At 45.2% G+C, this 14,746-nt stretch overlaps 1 protein-coding gene across 2 annotated transcripts in view; it reads right to left on the bottom strand.

Moving 5' to 3' along the window:
• The window catches only part of IFTAP (intraflagellar transport associated protein), a 74,921-nt gene that overhangs the window by 20,328 nt on the left and 39,847 nt on the right, over nt 1-14,746 (bottom strand). For both annotated transcript variants that reach the window (XM_077463169.1, XM_077463179.1), the window contains exons 3-5: nt 13,923-14,047; nt 11,195-11,260; nt 3,857-3,926 (exon numbers count right to left, since the gene is read on the bottom strand). In XM_077463169.1, coding sequence (XP_077319295.1) covers nt 3,857-3,926; nt 11,195-11,260; nt 13,923-14,047 — 261 coding nt within the window. The remainder of the gene's footprint in view (nt 1-3,856; nt 3,927-11,194; nt 11,261-13,922; nt 14,048-14,746) is intronic.

Raw genomic sequence — 14,746 nt, 5'->3', positions numbered from 1 at the left:
GCACCAGCGGCTTTCCTGAGGGTTACCTGCACTGAGCCATATACTTCTATTATATCCTGCTGGTTTGGCGTGCTTTCTGAAAGTGCACCACACCCTCAAGATGTAATAGAATTCTATGGCAAAGTGCATCTAAACAGCAGGCAAGCTGCTGGTGCACTGCGCTGTACCCGGGGTATGGGTAAACCGCAGCGGATCAGTGTGCCTTATAGAGGCCTCAGGAGAGCAATGGCTCTATTAAATTTGCAGTTGGGGGGGAACCCAAAAGTTTATTGTGGCCCCCCCCACCCTGTCTTAATTGTTCTTATGGAAAGATATTCCTGTTTAAAGCGTAGTTTCGCTTTTGCAGTCAAATTTGAGAAAATCCCACTATATGTTTGTTATTCATTCCCATTCACACTGCATGCCGAAAATAAAAAATAAAATGAAAATAAAAAAACTCTCTGCTTAACCACTTGCCTGCCACTCACTGTACATCTACTGCGACAGTGCCTCAGACTCTGCAGAATTACACATATAAAATTATATTATAATAAATATATATATATATACACAGTGGTGTGAAAAAGTGTTTGCCCCCTTCCTCATTTCCTGTTCCTTTGCATGTTTGTCACACTTAAGTGTTTCGGAACATCAAACCAATTTAAACAATAGTCAAGGACAACACAAGTAAACACAAAATGCAATTTGTAAATGAAGGTGTTTATTATTAAAGGTGAAAAAAAATCCAAACCATCATGGCCCTGTGTGAAAAAGTGATTGCCCCCTAAACCTAATAACTGGTTGGGCCACCCTTAGCAGCAACAACTGCAACCAAGCGTTTGCGATAACGTGCAATGAGGCTTTTACAGCGTCCTGGAGGAATTTTGGCCCACTCATCTTTGCAGAATTGTCCTAATTCAGTTACATTAGAGGGTTTGAGCATGAACGGCCTTTTTAAGGTCATACCACAACATCTCAATAGGATTCAGGTCAGGACTTTGGCTAGGCCACTCCAAAGTCTTCATTTTGTTTTTCTTCAGCCATTCGGTGGTGGACTTGCTGGTGTGTTTAGGATCATTGTCCTGCTGCAGAACCCAAGTTCGTTTCAGCTTGAGTACACGAACAGATGGTCGGACATTCTCCTTCAGGATCTCTTGGTAGACAGCAGAATTCATAGTTCCTTTTATCACGGCAAGTCTTCCAGGTCCTGAAGCAGCAAAACAGCCCCAGACCATCACACTACCACCACCATATTTTACTGTTGGTATAATGTTCTTCTTATGAAATGCAGTGTTCCTTCTACGCCAGATATACTTGGACACACACCTTCCAAAGAGTTCCACTTTTGTCTCATCGGTCCACAGAATGTTGTCCCAAAAGTCTTGGGGATCATCAAGATGTGTTGTGGAGAAATTGAGACGAGCTTTGATGTTCTTTTTGCTCAGCAGTGGTTTTCTCCTTGGAACTCTGCCATGCAGGCCATTTTTGCCCAGTCTTTTCCTGATGGTGGAGGCATGAACGCTGACCTTAACTGAGGCAAGTGAGGCCTGCAGTTCCTTGGACGTTGTTGTGGGGTCTTTTGTGATCTCTTGGATGAGTCGTCGCTGCGCTCTTGGGGTAATTTTGGGCGGCCGGCCACTCCTGGGAAGGTTCACCACTGTTCCATGTCTTCACCATTTGTGGATAATGGCTCTCACTGTGGTTCGCTGGATTCCCAAAGCTTTGGAAATGGCTTTATAACCCTTTCCAGACTGATAGATCTCAATTACTTTCTTTCTCAATTGTTCCTGAATTTCTTTGGGTCTCGGCATGATGTGTAGCTTTTAAGGATCTTCTGGTGGACCTTACTGTGTCAAGCAGCTCCTATTTAAGTGATGCCTTGATTGTGAACAGGTGTGGCAATAATCAGACCTGGGTGTGGCTAGAGAAATTGAACTCAGGTGTGGACAACCACAGTTATAGTATGTTTTAACAAGGGGGGGCAATCACTTTTTCACACAGGGCCATGATGGTTTGGATTTTTTTTCACCTTTAATAATAAACACCTTCATTTACAAATTGCATTTTGTGTTTACTTGTGTTGTCCTTGACTATTGTTTAAATTGGTTTGATGTTCCGAAACACTTAAGTGTGACAAACATGCAAAGGAACAGGAAATGAGGAAGGGGGCAAACACTTTTTCTCACCACTGTGTATATATATATATATATATATATACACATATACACATATACATATACATACACACAAGGCCGGACTTATCATTGGGCTTGACTGGGCTCAAGCCCATGGGCCCCGCCAAGATACATAGCCAAGTGTACTCGACTCGGCTCCGCTCACAGTCATGCCCAGTCCCACCCTATGATGGACATAACACAGGGACTGGGCGTGACTGTGAGCTGAGCCGAGTACACTCAGCTACTCTCGGCTCGGCTCGGGACTGCGAGAGGACCTGAGAGCCGCCGAGATACAAAAAGACTCTGTATCTCGACGGCGCCATTTTTAAACTTCAAGACTGCAATGACAAGGCTGCAAATGACACTGGGGCAAGGCTGCAAATGACAAGGCTACACTGACAAGGCTGTAATGACACTGGACAAGGCTGCAGATGGATGGGAAAAGCTGCAGATGGACACTGATAAGGCTGCATTGATGGGCATTTACATGTAAGTTTGTTCCTTAAACTTCCCTTCTAAACTTGGTGTGCGTGTTATATGCCGGCGCGTGTTATACACCAATAAATACGGTAAAGTATAGAAGGTAGGGCCCCAAAGTGAATCAAGCCCAGGGGCCCCTACCACCCCAAGTCCTGCCCTATATATATATATATATATATATATATATATATATATATATATATATATATATAAATTACAATGAGTACACATGCCGCTTGTGCTGTCATTAGTCACAGCACAAGCCAATCAGTGTGTGCCAGCCAATGGATGTCTGCCGGCACTCACTGATCGGTGAGGAAGAAGACAGGACAGAGTGCTCTGCCCTGTCAGTGGAGATGTGCTGGATTTTGTTTGCCTGCAAAGCATATCCCTTTAGTGAAAGCACCTCACAGTACACACAAACACTGGTCAGGTACACATTTAACCCCTTCCCAGCCAGTGTCATTAATACGGTGATGGTGCATATTTTTAGCACTGATCACTGTATTAGGGTCACTGGTTCCCACAAAGTGTCAAACTGCCCGCCGTAATATCACAGTGCCACTATAGGTCGCTGATCGCCGCCATTACTATTATAACTTTTTTTTTTAAATCCAGTACATATCCCATAGTTTGTAGACTCTAGAACTTTTGCGCAAACCAATCTGTATACGCTTATTAGGATTATTTTTACCAAATATATGTAGAATACATATTGGCCAAAATTAATGAAGAAATTCGATTTATTTTTTATTGGATATGTTTTTGAGCAGAAAGTAAAAAAAAAAAAAAAGTATTTTTTTTTTTTCAAAATCACCAGTCTTATATTGGTTTATAGCACTTAAAAAAAAATTAAAAATGGAGAGGCGATCAAATACCACCAAAAGAAAGCTCTATTTGTGGGGGAAAAGGACATAGATTTAATTTCTGTACAGTGTCGCACAACTGCAATTGTCAGGTAACACAGTGCCGTATTGCAAAAAATGGCCTGGTCATGGAGGGTAAACCTTCCAGAGGTCAAGTGGTTAATTACAAAACATAACATTATTGATTCAGTTTTATTTTAACAGACACTCTTCATTTTAAATGCATATAATTTAACAGAAAAAAAAAACATATAAAAGACTCTAAAATATTTCTAATATTAGGATTGTATTTTTTCCCCTAGGTATAGAAGGAGACATTTAAAGATGCAGTATAATATAACAATAAAAACATACAGAAATGTGGCCTTGTCTCCTCATCATCAGAGAGAGCGTCAATGTCAGATGTATTGAGGAAATTATCAACCTGGGAAACAAAGAAAAAAAACACGATGACTTCTAAACATATATTATTCTAAAGTAAACTAAAGTTAAATAATCTTTAAACAACCTTAAAGTGACACTAAACAATATCCTTATTCTCTGAAAATAATGCACACATCCACTACTTAATGGCCCTGTAATCTACTTTTCTAAGGTTTTCTGACAAACCTCTGAGGGCTTCACAGAACAACTCTATTTATACAGAGATTAAATTACACACAGGTGGACTCTATTTACTAATTAGGTGACTTCTAAAAGCAATTGGTTCCACTAGATTTTAGTAAGGGGTATCATAGTAAGGCCTCATGCACACGAGACGCAGTTAAACGCGCGTTCAGATGCAGTTGGACAGTTTTTTCAACTGCACTTGAACTCATTCAATGTTATCCTATGTGTCCATGCACACAGTCTCGTTTTTTTCCGTTTATATGCAGTTGCGTTTAATCTCGTTTTTCCAGAAGCAAAAAAATGCCTTCGGAAACAAAAATTTCTGCGTTTCAGACGCAAAATGCGGCTAAACGCGGCTAAACGCGGCACCCGCGTTTAGCCGCGTTTGCGTTTATATGCGTTTTTAAAGGTGACCTTTTTTTTACATTAAAAATCTCAAAAATGATTGCAAATGATGAAAAACCATTAGAAAAATATTTTAAACAATTGCAATTGCAAGTGGACAATCCACAACTTGTGGCAAGTGACGTGGCAAGTGGACAATCCACAACTTGTGGCAAGTGACATGGCAGGTGGCAAGTGATGTGGCAAGTGGACAATCCACAACTTGTGGCAAGTGACGTGGCAGGTGAAGTGGCAAGTGACGTGGAAAGTGGACAATCCACAACTTGTGGCAGGTGACGTGGCAAGTGACCTGGCAGGTGACGCGGCAAGTGACTTGGCAGGTGACGTGGCAAGTGGAAAATCAACAACTTGTGGCAGGTGACTGGCATGTGATGTGGCAAGTGGACAATCCATAACTTGTGGCAAGTGACGTGGCAAGTGGACAATCCACTTGTGGCAGGGGACGTGGCAAGTGACGTGGCAAGTGGACAATCCACTTGTGGCAGGTGATGTGGCAAGTGACGTGGCGAGTGGACAATCCACAACTTGTGTCAGGTGACGTGGCAAGTGGACAATCCACAACTTGTGGCAGGTGATGGGGCAAGTGATGTGGCAAGTGGGCAATCCACTTGTGGCAGGGGATGTGGCAAGTGACGTGGCGAGTGGACAATCCACAACTTGTGTCAGGTGACGTGGCAAGTGGACAATCCACAACTTGTGTCAGGTGACGTGGCAAGTGGACAATACACTTGTGGCAGGTGACGTGGCAGGGGACGTGGCAAGGGATGTGGCAAGTGGAAAATCCACAACTTGTGGCAGGTGATGTGGCTGGTGACGTGGCAAGTGGACAATCCACATCTTGTGGCAGGTGACGTGGCAGGTGACGTGGAAAGTGGACAATCCACATCTTGTGGCAAGTGACGTGGCAGGTGATGTGGCAAGTGACGTGGCAAGTGGACAATCCACAACTTGTGGCAGGTGACGTGGCAGGTGATGTGGCAAGTGATGTGGCAGGTGATGTGACAAGTGGACAATCCACATCTTGTGGCAAGTGACGTGGCAGCTGATGTGGCAAGTGACGTGGCAGGTGACGTGGCAAGTGACATGGCAAGTGGACAATCCACATCTCGTGGCAAGTGACGTGGCAGGTGATGTGGCAAGTGACGTGGCAAGTGGACAATCCACAACTTGTGGCAGGTGACGTGGCAGGTGATGTGGCAAGTGACGTGGCAGGTGACGTGGCAAGTGATGTGGCAAGTGGACAATCCACAGCTTGTGGCAAGTGACGTGGCAAGTGGACAATCCACAACTTGTGGCAGGTGACATGGCAGGTGATGTGGCAAGTGACGTGGCAGGTGATGTGGCAAGTGACGCGGCAAGTGACGCGGCAAGTAGACAATCCACAACTTGTGGCAGGTGATGTGGCATGTGACGTGGCAGGTGATGTGGCAAGTCACGTGGCAAGTGGACAATCCACAACTTGTGGCAGGTGATGTGGCTGGTGACGTGGCAAGTGGACAATCCACAGCTTGTGGCAGGTGGCATGGCAGATGACGTGGAAAGTGGACAATCCACATCTCGTGGCAAGTGACGTGGCAGGTGATGTGGCAAGTGACGTGGCAAGCGGACAATCCACAACTTGTGGCAGGTGATGTGGCTGGTGACGTGGCAAGTGGACAATCCACAGCTTGTGGCAGGTGGCATGGCAGATGACGTGGAAAGTGGACAATCCACATCTCGTGGCAAGTGACGTGGCAGGTGATGTGGCAAGTGACGTGGCAAGTGGACAATTCACAATTTGTGGCAGGTGACGTGGCAGGTGATGTGGCAAGTGGACAATCCTCAACTTGTGGCAAGTGAGGTGGCAAGTGGACAATCCACAACTTGTGGCAGGTGCCGTGGCAAGTGACACGGCAAATGCAAGTGTACAACTGCTCTCTATGCTGCTGCTGCTCACTCTGATCAAAATAGCAGAAATAGTTAAAAAAAATGCTTTGAGAGCTTGGGGAGGGTCTACATGATGTTATCTTTATAAACGCGTTTAAACGCAAACGTGTCTAAACGCGTCTAAACGCGGCATGCAAACGCGGCAAAACGCGCGTTTCTAAACGCGCGTTTCAGCTTTTTTTTAACAGAGGTTTCATCTGCGTCTCGTGTGCATGAGGCCTAAAGGGGGCTGAATACAAATGCACGGCACACATTTCAAATATTTATTTGTAAAAAAAAAAAAAATTGAAAACCATTTATCATTTTCCTTCCACTTCACAATTATGTGCCACTTTTGTTGGTCCATCACATAAAATCCCAATAAAATATATTTAGGTTTTTGGTTGTAACATGACAAAATGTGGAAAAGTGTCAAGGGGTATGAATACTTTTTCAAAGCACTGTAGTTGTGGTTATCTGCACTGCTCTATGTACACAACAAATCCTATAGTCCATAGTCCATCTCAGGAACGAGCAGTAGAGGGTGGCTATGTCCCTACATACAGTGGGACCATGGAGAAAGAATATAGACACCCTTTAACAGGAAGTGACATCACAGCAGCAAAAAATAAAATAAGTAAAATAAAAGGAATTTGGAGGAGGCTGAGAGCAATAGAGAGGACTTTTTTCTTTGAGTTTTAACCGTTTCTCGACCAACCGCCGCAGTTATACTGTGGCAGGTTGGCTCCCCTGCGCGAGCCGTCGTAGCTGTATGTCAGCTCGCAGGGTCAGGATAGCAGGCGCGTGCCCACTGCGCAGCTGGGATGCCGATGCTCGTGGCCGACAGTCACGATTGCCGCCGGCCACGAGCGATCGTGAGCAGGAGACACAGAACAGGGACGAGTGTTTAAACACACACTTCCCTGATCTATTCTGACAGGAGTGACAGATTGTGTGTTCCTATTAGCTAGGAACCACAATCCGTCACTTCCTGTAGTTAGCCCCTCCCCCTTCAGTTAGAATCACCTCCCAGGGAACACAGTTACTCCCCTTCACTGCCCCCTAGTGTTAACTGCTTCACTGATAGTGACATTTTTACAGTAATCAATGCATTTTTATAGCAGTGATTGCTGTATTAATGCCAATGGTTCCAAATATGTGTCAAAATTGTCCAATGTGTCCACCATAATGTCGTAGTCATGATAAAAATCGCAGATCGCTGTCATTACTAGTAAAAATAAAATAATAATAATAATAAAAAATGCTATGAATCTATCCCCTATTTTGTAGACGCTATAACTTTTGCGCAAACCAATAAATATATACGCTTATTGCATTTTTTTTTTTTTACCAAAAATATGTAGAAGAATACATATCGGCCTATAGAAGAAATTAACTTTTTTTTTTTTTAGAAAAAGGGGATATTTATTATAGCAAAAAGTACAAAATAATGTGTTTTTTTCAAAACTGACGCTCTTTTTTTTTTTTTTTTTTTTGCAGAGGTGATCAAATACCACCAAAAGAAAGCTCTATTTGTGGGGGGAAAAGGACGTCAATTTTGTTTGGGTGCAACGTCGTACAACCGCGCAATTGTCAGGTAAAGCGACGCAGTGCCGAATCGCAAAAAGTGCTCTGGTCAGGAAGCGGGTAAAATCTTCCGGGGCTGAAGCAGTTAAACCAGAGTTTGGTGTCGTTTTTCAAGAATAGATTTACCTTCTGAACATGTTATGTTATATCTTATACCCATATTTAGAGTGTAAGATGTTACAGTTTCAGCACCCCCCACTTCACACCCCCATCCTCACTTCCTTGGGACATCTGGGTTCCCCAGCCCCCCACTAGGGTGGACGCATGTCAAAATTGGTGCGGCTTTGCAGGGCGCCCTAACAGTTCACCAACAATTTCTGCAGCTCAGTACGGCTGCATTCACGCCAATGATTTAGGCCGGCGCAAACTGTAGCTTCAGGAATCTCCTCCGGTTCCTGCTGCGGCTGTGAGCGGCTAGGTGTGGCCGCCATCCCCGTTCACTACAATGACAGGTTGCTGGCGGCTGCAGATATACGCGACTCTCCAACTCTCCACACAGCTGGATGCACTGTATAGCGGCTATCACCACAAGTAATTACTGGCTGTGTGGACAGCCGCAAATAGCTGCGGCCACCGGCAACCTAACTAACCAGGACTTAGTCATGATCACCATGGCAAAGCTCCGGGGGGGGGGGGGGGGGGGGCAGAGTGAAATGCCTTGTTTACATAGGCATCTCCCCTTTCTCCAGCTCCATGACACGACTGCTGGCACCTGGTGGACAACGAGTCCACGCGGCACGGTCATGCTGTACGTGGCGGGGGTGCGCACGCACCCACTAGCCTCGCCAATTAAAGGGGACGTACAGGTACGCCCATTTGCCCAACGCTGCCATTGTGCCAACTTATATCGGCATGCAGCTGTCGGCAAGTGGTTAATGGTCAGAGGAAATATGGTGGCCCTCCTGCAGACTGGTTTGGAGAGGCTCCTTCACTTGGGACAGAAATGTATTAATTAACTCTATCCCTCAAGAAATCGATGAAGATAAAACTACTAACTTCAGACTGCTGAAACATTGTATGGAGTTTTGTCTCATAGACCTTTGTAGACTTTTGCCAGACAGACTGAGGTGCGGTGGGATCACCGTTTGTTATGTGCGAATCTTTGTCTCATTGTGTGCCTCTTAGGTGTGCATTCCCGTTCTTACTTGAGTTAATTGAGTCACCTATTGTTTCTGTCTGTTTGGCTAATTTGGCTAGCTCTTGGAGGTTCCTACATGATGCGACTAGTCTTGTGTTAACTCTACCTAGTTATCTAACCATTGTTTGAAGTTGTGGGTAATATTTGGTTTTATTGTTCATGTTGTGACTGACCTACTTTTGAAGTGCATAAAAACCTGTATTTCTGTTCAATAAACAGTCATCCCCTTGGTTCTACCCCAACATCTTGTCAGTGTCGGATGCTGGGGGTAAAAGGGCTGGTACAGTATTAGCTCTTGGTTGCTGGAATGGTTTGGAGGGCGGGAGTCACTGTTTGGCGGAAGTACCGAAGCGGGTTGCTAAGCGTTTCCGTCACACTGTCATTATAGTGAACGGGGCCAGCAGCCGCACCCGGCCGCTCACATCCGCAGCAGGAATCAGAAATTTCCTGCCGCTGCAGTTCACACCGGTGTAAATTTGTGGTGTGAATGTAGTCCGTTTCCCCCATACAAAAGATACAAACAGAGAGCTGCCGGCAGTGTCGGCAGGACAGTGTGTTTGCAGGCTATAAAATCAGGTGCATTTATTATTATTTCACTAAAGGTGAAAATCCTTATATGTAGTAGCTGCATTAGTTTTCTTTTTTTAAAGCTTTATTTATTTTATTTTAGGTGATCCTGCCAGTAACACACTTCCTGTCCTATGGTGACAATGCTTAGTCACTGTACTGTACCTATGGTTAAAGGGCGCTATCCTACTAGGATAGGACTACAAAACACCTCCATGTCTCCTCTTCTTCATAACATAGGGGGAGGTGTTTTTAGATAGATAGCTTGGAACAGTGTAACTGTTAACAGTCAGCATGTGGAATTATCGGCCAACCAGATCTCTGATGGATCAATAGATATATCTTTCCTATATCTCTCCTTTTATAGGATGACCACTGTTTTTCAACTTTGCTACTGTGTTGTCGCCCAGTCACATGCTCCCCTAGTAAAGACAATAAAATGTCTTTGCCAACACACATGCTCCACTGTTGTTACTATCAGTAAGCCGATCTAGAGCATATATACAGTGGAACCTCAGATTGCGAGTAACACGGTTTACGAGCGTTGCGCAATACAAGCTATTTTATTTTTAAAATCCTGACTTGCTTTGCGAGCATCGTCTTGCAAAACAAGCAGGATTCGAGCCGCTGGGGTGTGCAGTACCAGAGGTGCGTGGGGCGATGGTGACGTTCAGAGATACTCAGAAACGATCCATTCCCGAGTGTCTCTGAGTGTCTCCAATCGCCTCCAGCACTCCCTGCACCTCTGGCCACATGCAGTACTGCATAGACAAGCACTGCCTGTGCAACGGATTATCCGAGTTGCCATTATTTCCTATGGGGAAACTCGCTTTGATATACAAGCGGTTTGGATTACAAGCATTCTTCTGGAACGAATTATGCTCGTAATCCAAGGTATTACTGTATACGCAGCTAACGTTGAGTCAGGTGCATGCAAACCAGAAGTGGCAGAAAGGCTGGAAAATATCATCAGAACTGAGAAATCTAATGCAAAAAATTAAAAATTAACAGATTTGTTTTTTAAAATGGTAGATATTTATGATGCACAGTACTTTAGAAATATAAATGACATCCAGTTAGGGCTTAGATATACATTAAAAGCAACTCTAAACCTTAAGTGGATGAGATTTACTACGCTAAAGTAAAAAAAAATGTCAAAACTAAAATACAATGTACGGTTTTCACCCTTTTCCGCCATTTGTTGCATCTCCTACAGCCACTTTGCAACCACTTCCCGCCTTGTTTACATGCACTCCAGCAATGGCTGCATGCCGTTTTTCAAGATGTGTTTCCTGATGGTGACAACAGCAAACAATGTCTTTGTAATACGTGTTGACGATGGTCATCTCCATCGGATGCTGGGGTGACAACGCAGGAACACAATTGAGAGGCAAGGATAAAAAAGTGTTGTCACCCCATACCAGGAAGTGCCTGAACATGATGATGCTTTAGTCGATATATCAAATAGATGAGCGATTTACCTGGACTCTTCCAGAGTGCGTAAGGCTGTGACAACATCCTACATGTTCTCCTTCACTGATCATCAGCTGTAAAAAGGTATAAAAAAGGAGTGCAATGATTTGCAAATCTCATAAATCCAGATTTTATTCATAATAGAAAATATATCAAAAGTTAAAACTGAGAAAATGCAGTTTTAAGAAAAAAATAAGGAAATTCATGGCAGCAACATGTCTCAAAAAAGTCAACAAAAAGCTGGCAAAGTACAACACCCATTCCAAACAGGTTGGGACAGAGACATGTTCACCACGGTGTGTAGCATCCCCTCTTCTTTTAACAACACTCTTTAAAGAGGAAGTAAACACTCCTGCAAAAAAATAAAAATAAAAAAAACACACCCTGCAAGATAAAGGCATTATGAATTGCTTACCCGAGAACGAATCCCCCGCAGCCGTCCTCATCTCCCCCTCAGGCCGCCGACAGGTCACCCGGTGGCTTGCTTCCGGGTATCACGGCTCCGGCGCTGCGATTGGCCAGAGCCGCAATGACGTTGCATCCGCATGCGCACGGGAGCCACCGCGAGCGGCACAGTACAACTGAAGTGTTGGCACATACTGCCATTGCTTCAGTTGGCTTAAGTGCGCATGTGCCACATGACGTCGGCACATGCAAATACAGGGATATCTCCTAAACTGTGCAGGTTTAGGAGATATCCAGTGCAGCCACAGGCAAGCCTAGTTATAGGCTTGCCTGTAGTTTAAAGTGGTTGTAAAGGGTTTACAACCACTTTAAGGACAGGTTCACACTGACTGTGGGAATGAAATAGTGAGAGTTAAGCTGAACTCGCACAATTTCATTCCCGCATGTCAGTTCTGATTTCGGGGCGATTTCAGAGACATCTGTGTGGGTTCCTGCACAGATGTCAATGGAATTCTCACCCCAAAAATCGCCAAAAGTAGTACAGAAACTACTTTTGGAAATCGGTGCGGTGCCGCAAATGCAGGGTCGCACCGATTAGGACAGTGCCACTGACTGCAATTGCTGCTGATTTGACATGCCAAATCACATGCCAAATCGCACCAATGTGAACCAGGGCTGAATGTCCCAAGAACTGAGGAGACCGGTTGCTGGAGTTTTGGGAAAGGAACGTTGTCCCATTCTTGCTTGATATAGGATTCTAACTGCTCAACAGTCCTGGGTCGTCTGTCGTATTTTTCATTCCAAGATGCGATAAATATGTGAAAGGTCTGGACTGCAGGCAGGCCAGTTAAAGCGGGGTTCCACCCTAAAGTGGAACTTCCGCTGATCGGAACTCCCCCCCCCCCTCCGGTGTCACAATTGCCACCTTTCAGGGGGGAGGGGGGTGGAGATACCTGTCAAAGACAGGTATTTACACCCACTTCCGCGCATAGACTCCCGTGGGAGTCCACGCCATTTCCTGTCCTGCCGCGCTGTCTGCTGGGACACACACGGGTCTCAGAGACAGCGGGGACAATTCCTATTGCGCTGCGCGACTCGCGCATGCGCAGTAGGGAACCGGGAAGTGAAGTCGATTCGCTTCACTTCCTGATTCCCTCACCTAGAATGGCGGCAGCAGCCGAGAGCCGAGCGATCGATCGGCCTCGGCATCGCTGGAACCCGGGACAGGTGAGTGTCCATTTATTAAAAGTCAGCAGCTGTAGTATTTATAGCTGCTGGCTTTAAATATTTTTTTTGTAGGTGGAATCCCTCTTTAAGCACCCAGACTCATCTACTAGAAAGCCATGCTGTTGTCATAGATTCAGAATGCGATTTAGCTGCTGAAATATGCAAGGCCTTCCCTGAATTAGGCATCATCTGGATGCAAGCATATTCTGCTCTGTAAGCGAGATATATCTTTCAGCATTGATGGTGCATTTCCAGATGTGCATGCTACCCATTCTATACACACAAATGCACCCCCATACCAACAGAGATGCAGGCTGGAACCGAGCGCCGATAGCCAGCCAGAAGGACTCTCTCAGTGGCGGCCCGTCCACTAGGGGCACAGGGGTAGTAACTCCCCCCCATACATGCGTTTGGCCCCCTGATCTACATGCAGGGCACCGGACTGTGGATTCCAATGGGGGGAGGGGGTTTGAAAGCATGTAATTAGAACCAGAGGCTCTAATAGGCTTCAAATAGTCTTCAAAAAAGGGATGGGCTTGGGGTGCAGAGCACTGTGCTCCAAGCCCACCCAGTTGTGTGACAATAGCGTCAAATCCTCTCCAGGGGAGACACCCACTCCTGCTGTCACCCATCGGGGGTTAGATCCCATCAGGGCAAGAGGGTTGTGTGTCCTGATCTTGGGGTGCCCATAGGCAGAAGATCCCCACCAGAAGACTACTGCAGAGGAGAGGTGAGTGAGCCATGTACACTAAGTGAGCCGACAGGGGAGCGTGAGTGCAGTGTGGGTTGGAGCGATGGGGGGTCATAGCCAGGTCCATCTGCCCCCCCCCCCCCCCTGATCGATGGAGCACCAGTCACCACGAGAGGATGCAGCTGCCATAGTTGCCAAAAAAAAAAAATTCAATTAGTCTGACCATGGAACAGCTTTCCACTTTGCAACAGACCATTTTAAATGGCCCAGAGAAGACGGCCGCATCTCTGTGTCATGTTCAGATATGGCTTCTTCTTTGCAGGATAGAGCTTTACCTTGCTAATTTGAGAAATCAGATTACATTGAATTTGATGGAAGAGCATGAAAAGACAATGAGGACATGTGAACCATACCTGCTCCAGTTCCTCCTCTTTTTGCATATCAGCACTGACCTCACGCTTTTTCCTAGCTGGGGCGTGTTCAAAAACTGAACAAAGATTTTGAGGGTCATCACTCTGGATCTGACAATCTTGTTTCTCTGTCAAAGCAAAAATCACATGAAAAGATCTGGGATCACTAAAGTGAAATTGGCCTGGACTAAGGTATACCTATATCAGGGGTCTCCAAATTTTCTAAACAGTTTACTGTCCTTCAGACTTTAGGGTGGCCGGATGTTGATGTCAGTTGGTGGAATAATGCCGGATCGGTGCCAATGGGAGAAATAGCACTCAATTGTTGGTGCCAGTGAGAGGAATAGGGTCTCATCATTGGTGTCAGTGGTCAGAATAGTGTCCCTCCCTGATCCCTCTCCTCATGATCAGCCAAAGTCCACCAATGAGTACTAGGTGGGTTGCTCTCCCAAAAGAGAGACACCCTCAATGTAGGGGAGGAACCTACTGGAAAAATATTGAGAATGACTTTGTAATGACATTAAAATCTGACTCCAGGCTACTTTAAATTTTTTAAAAGGGGACTTCTGGAGCTGTATCAAAAAAAAAAATCTATAAATACATTTAAAAAGCAGATCTGGCTGAAATACCCACCTCCTCCCCAGCTTTGTCACCAACACAGGGCCATCTTTAATATTGATTGGACCTTGGGAAGACATTTTCGCTCTCCACCTGCTGAGTCTACAATAAGTAGCAGTAAGACTCAAAATCAGTTTACTGAATCAGATCAGGCCGCGATTGTGATTGGTTGCCAGAGGTTACAGCGTACCATTACCACTCACTGACTG

Source organism: Lithobates pipiens, unplaced genomic scaffold (genome assembly GCF_037356315.1).
Source record: "Lithobates pipiens isolate NorthernLeopardFrog02 unplaced genomic scaffold, aLitPip1_a1.2 Scaffold_10, whole genome shotgun sequence".
Lineage (NCBI taxonomy): Eukaryota > Metazoa > Chordata > Amphibia > Anura > Ranidae > Lithobates > Lithobates pipiens.
Note: the sequence above shows the minus strand (reverse complement) of the source record. Positions and strands in the feature narration are given on the sequence as shown.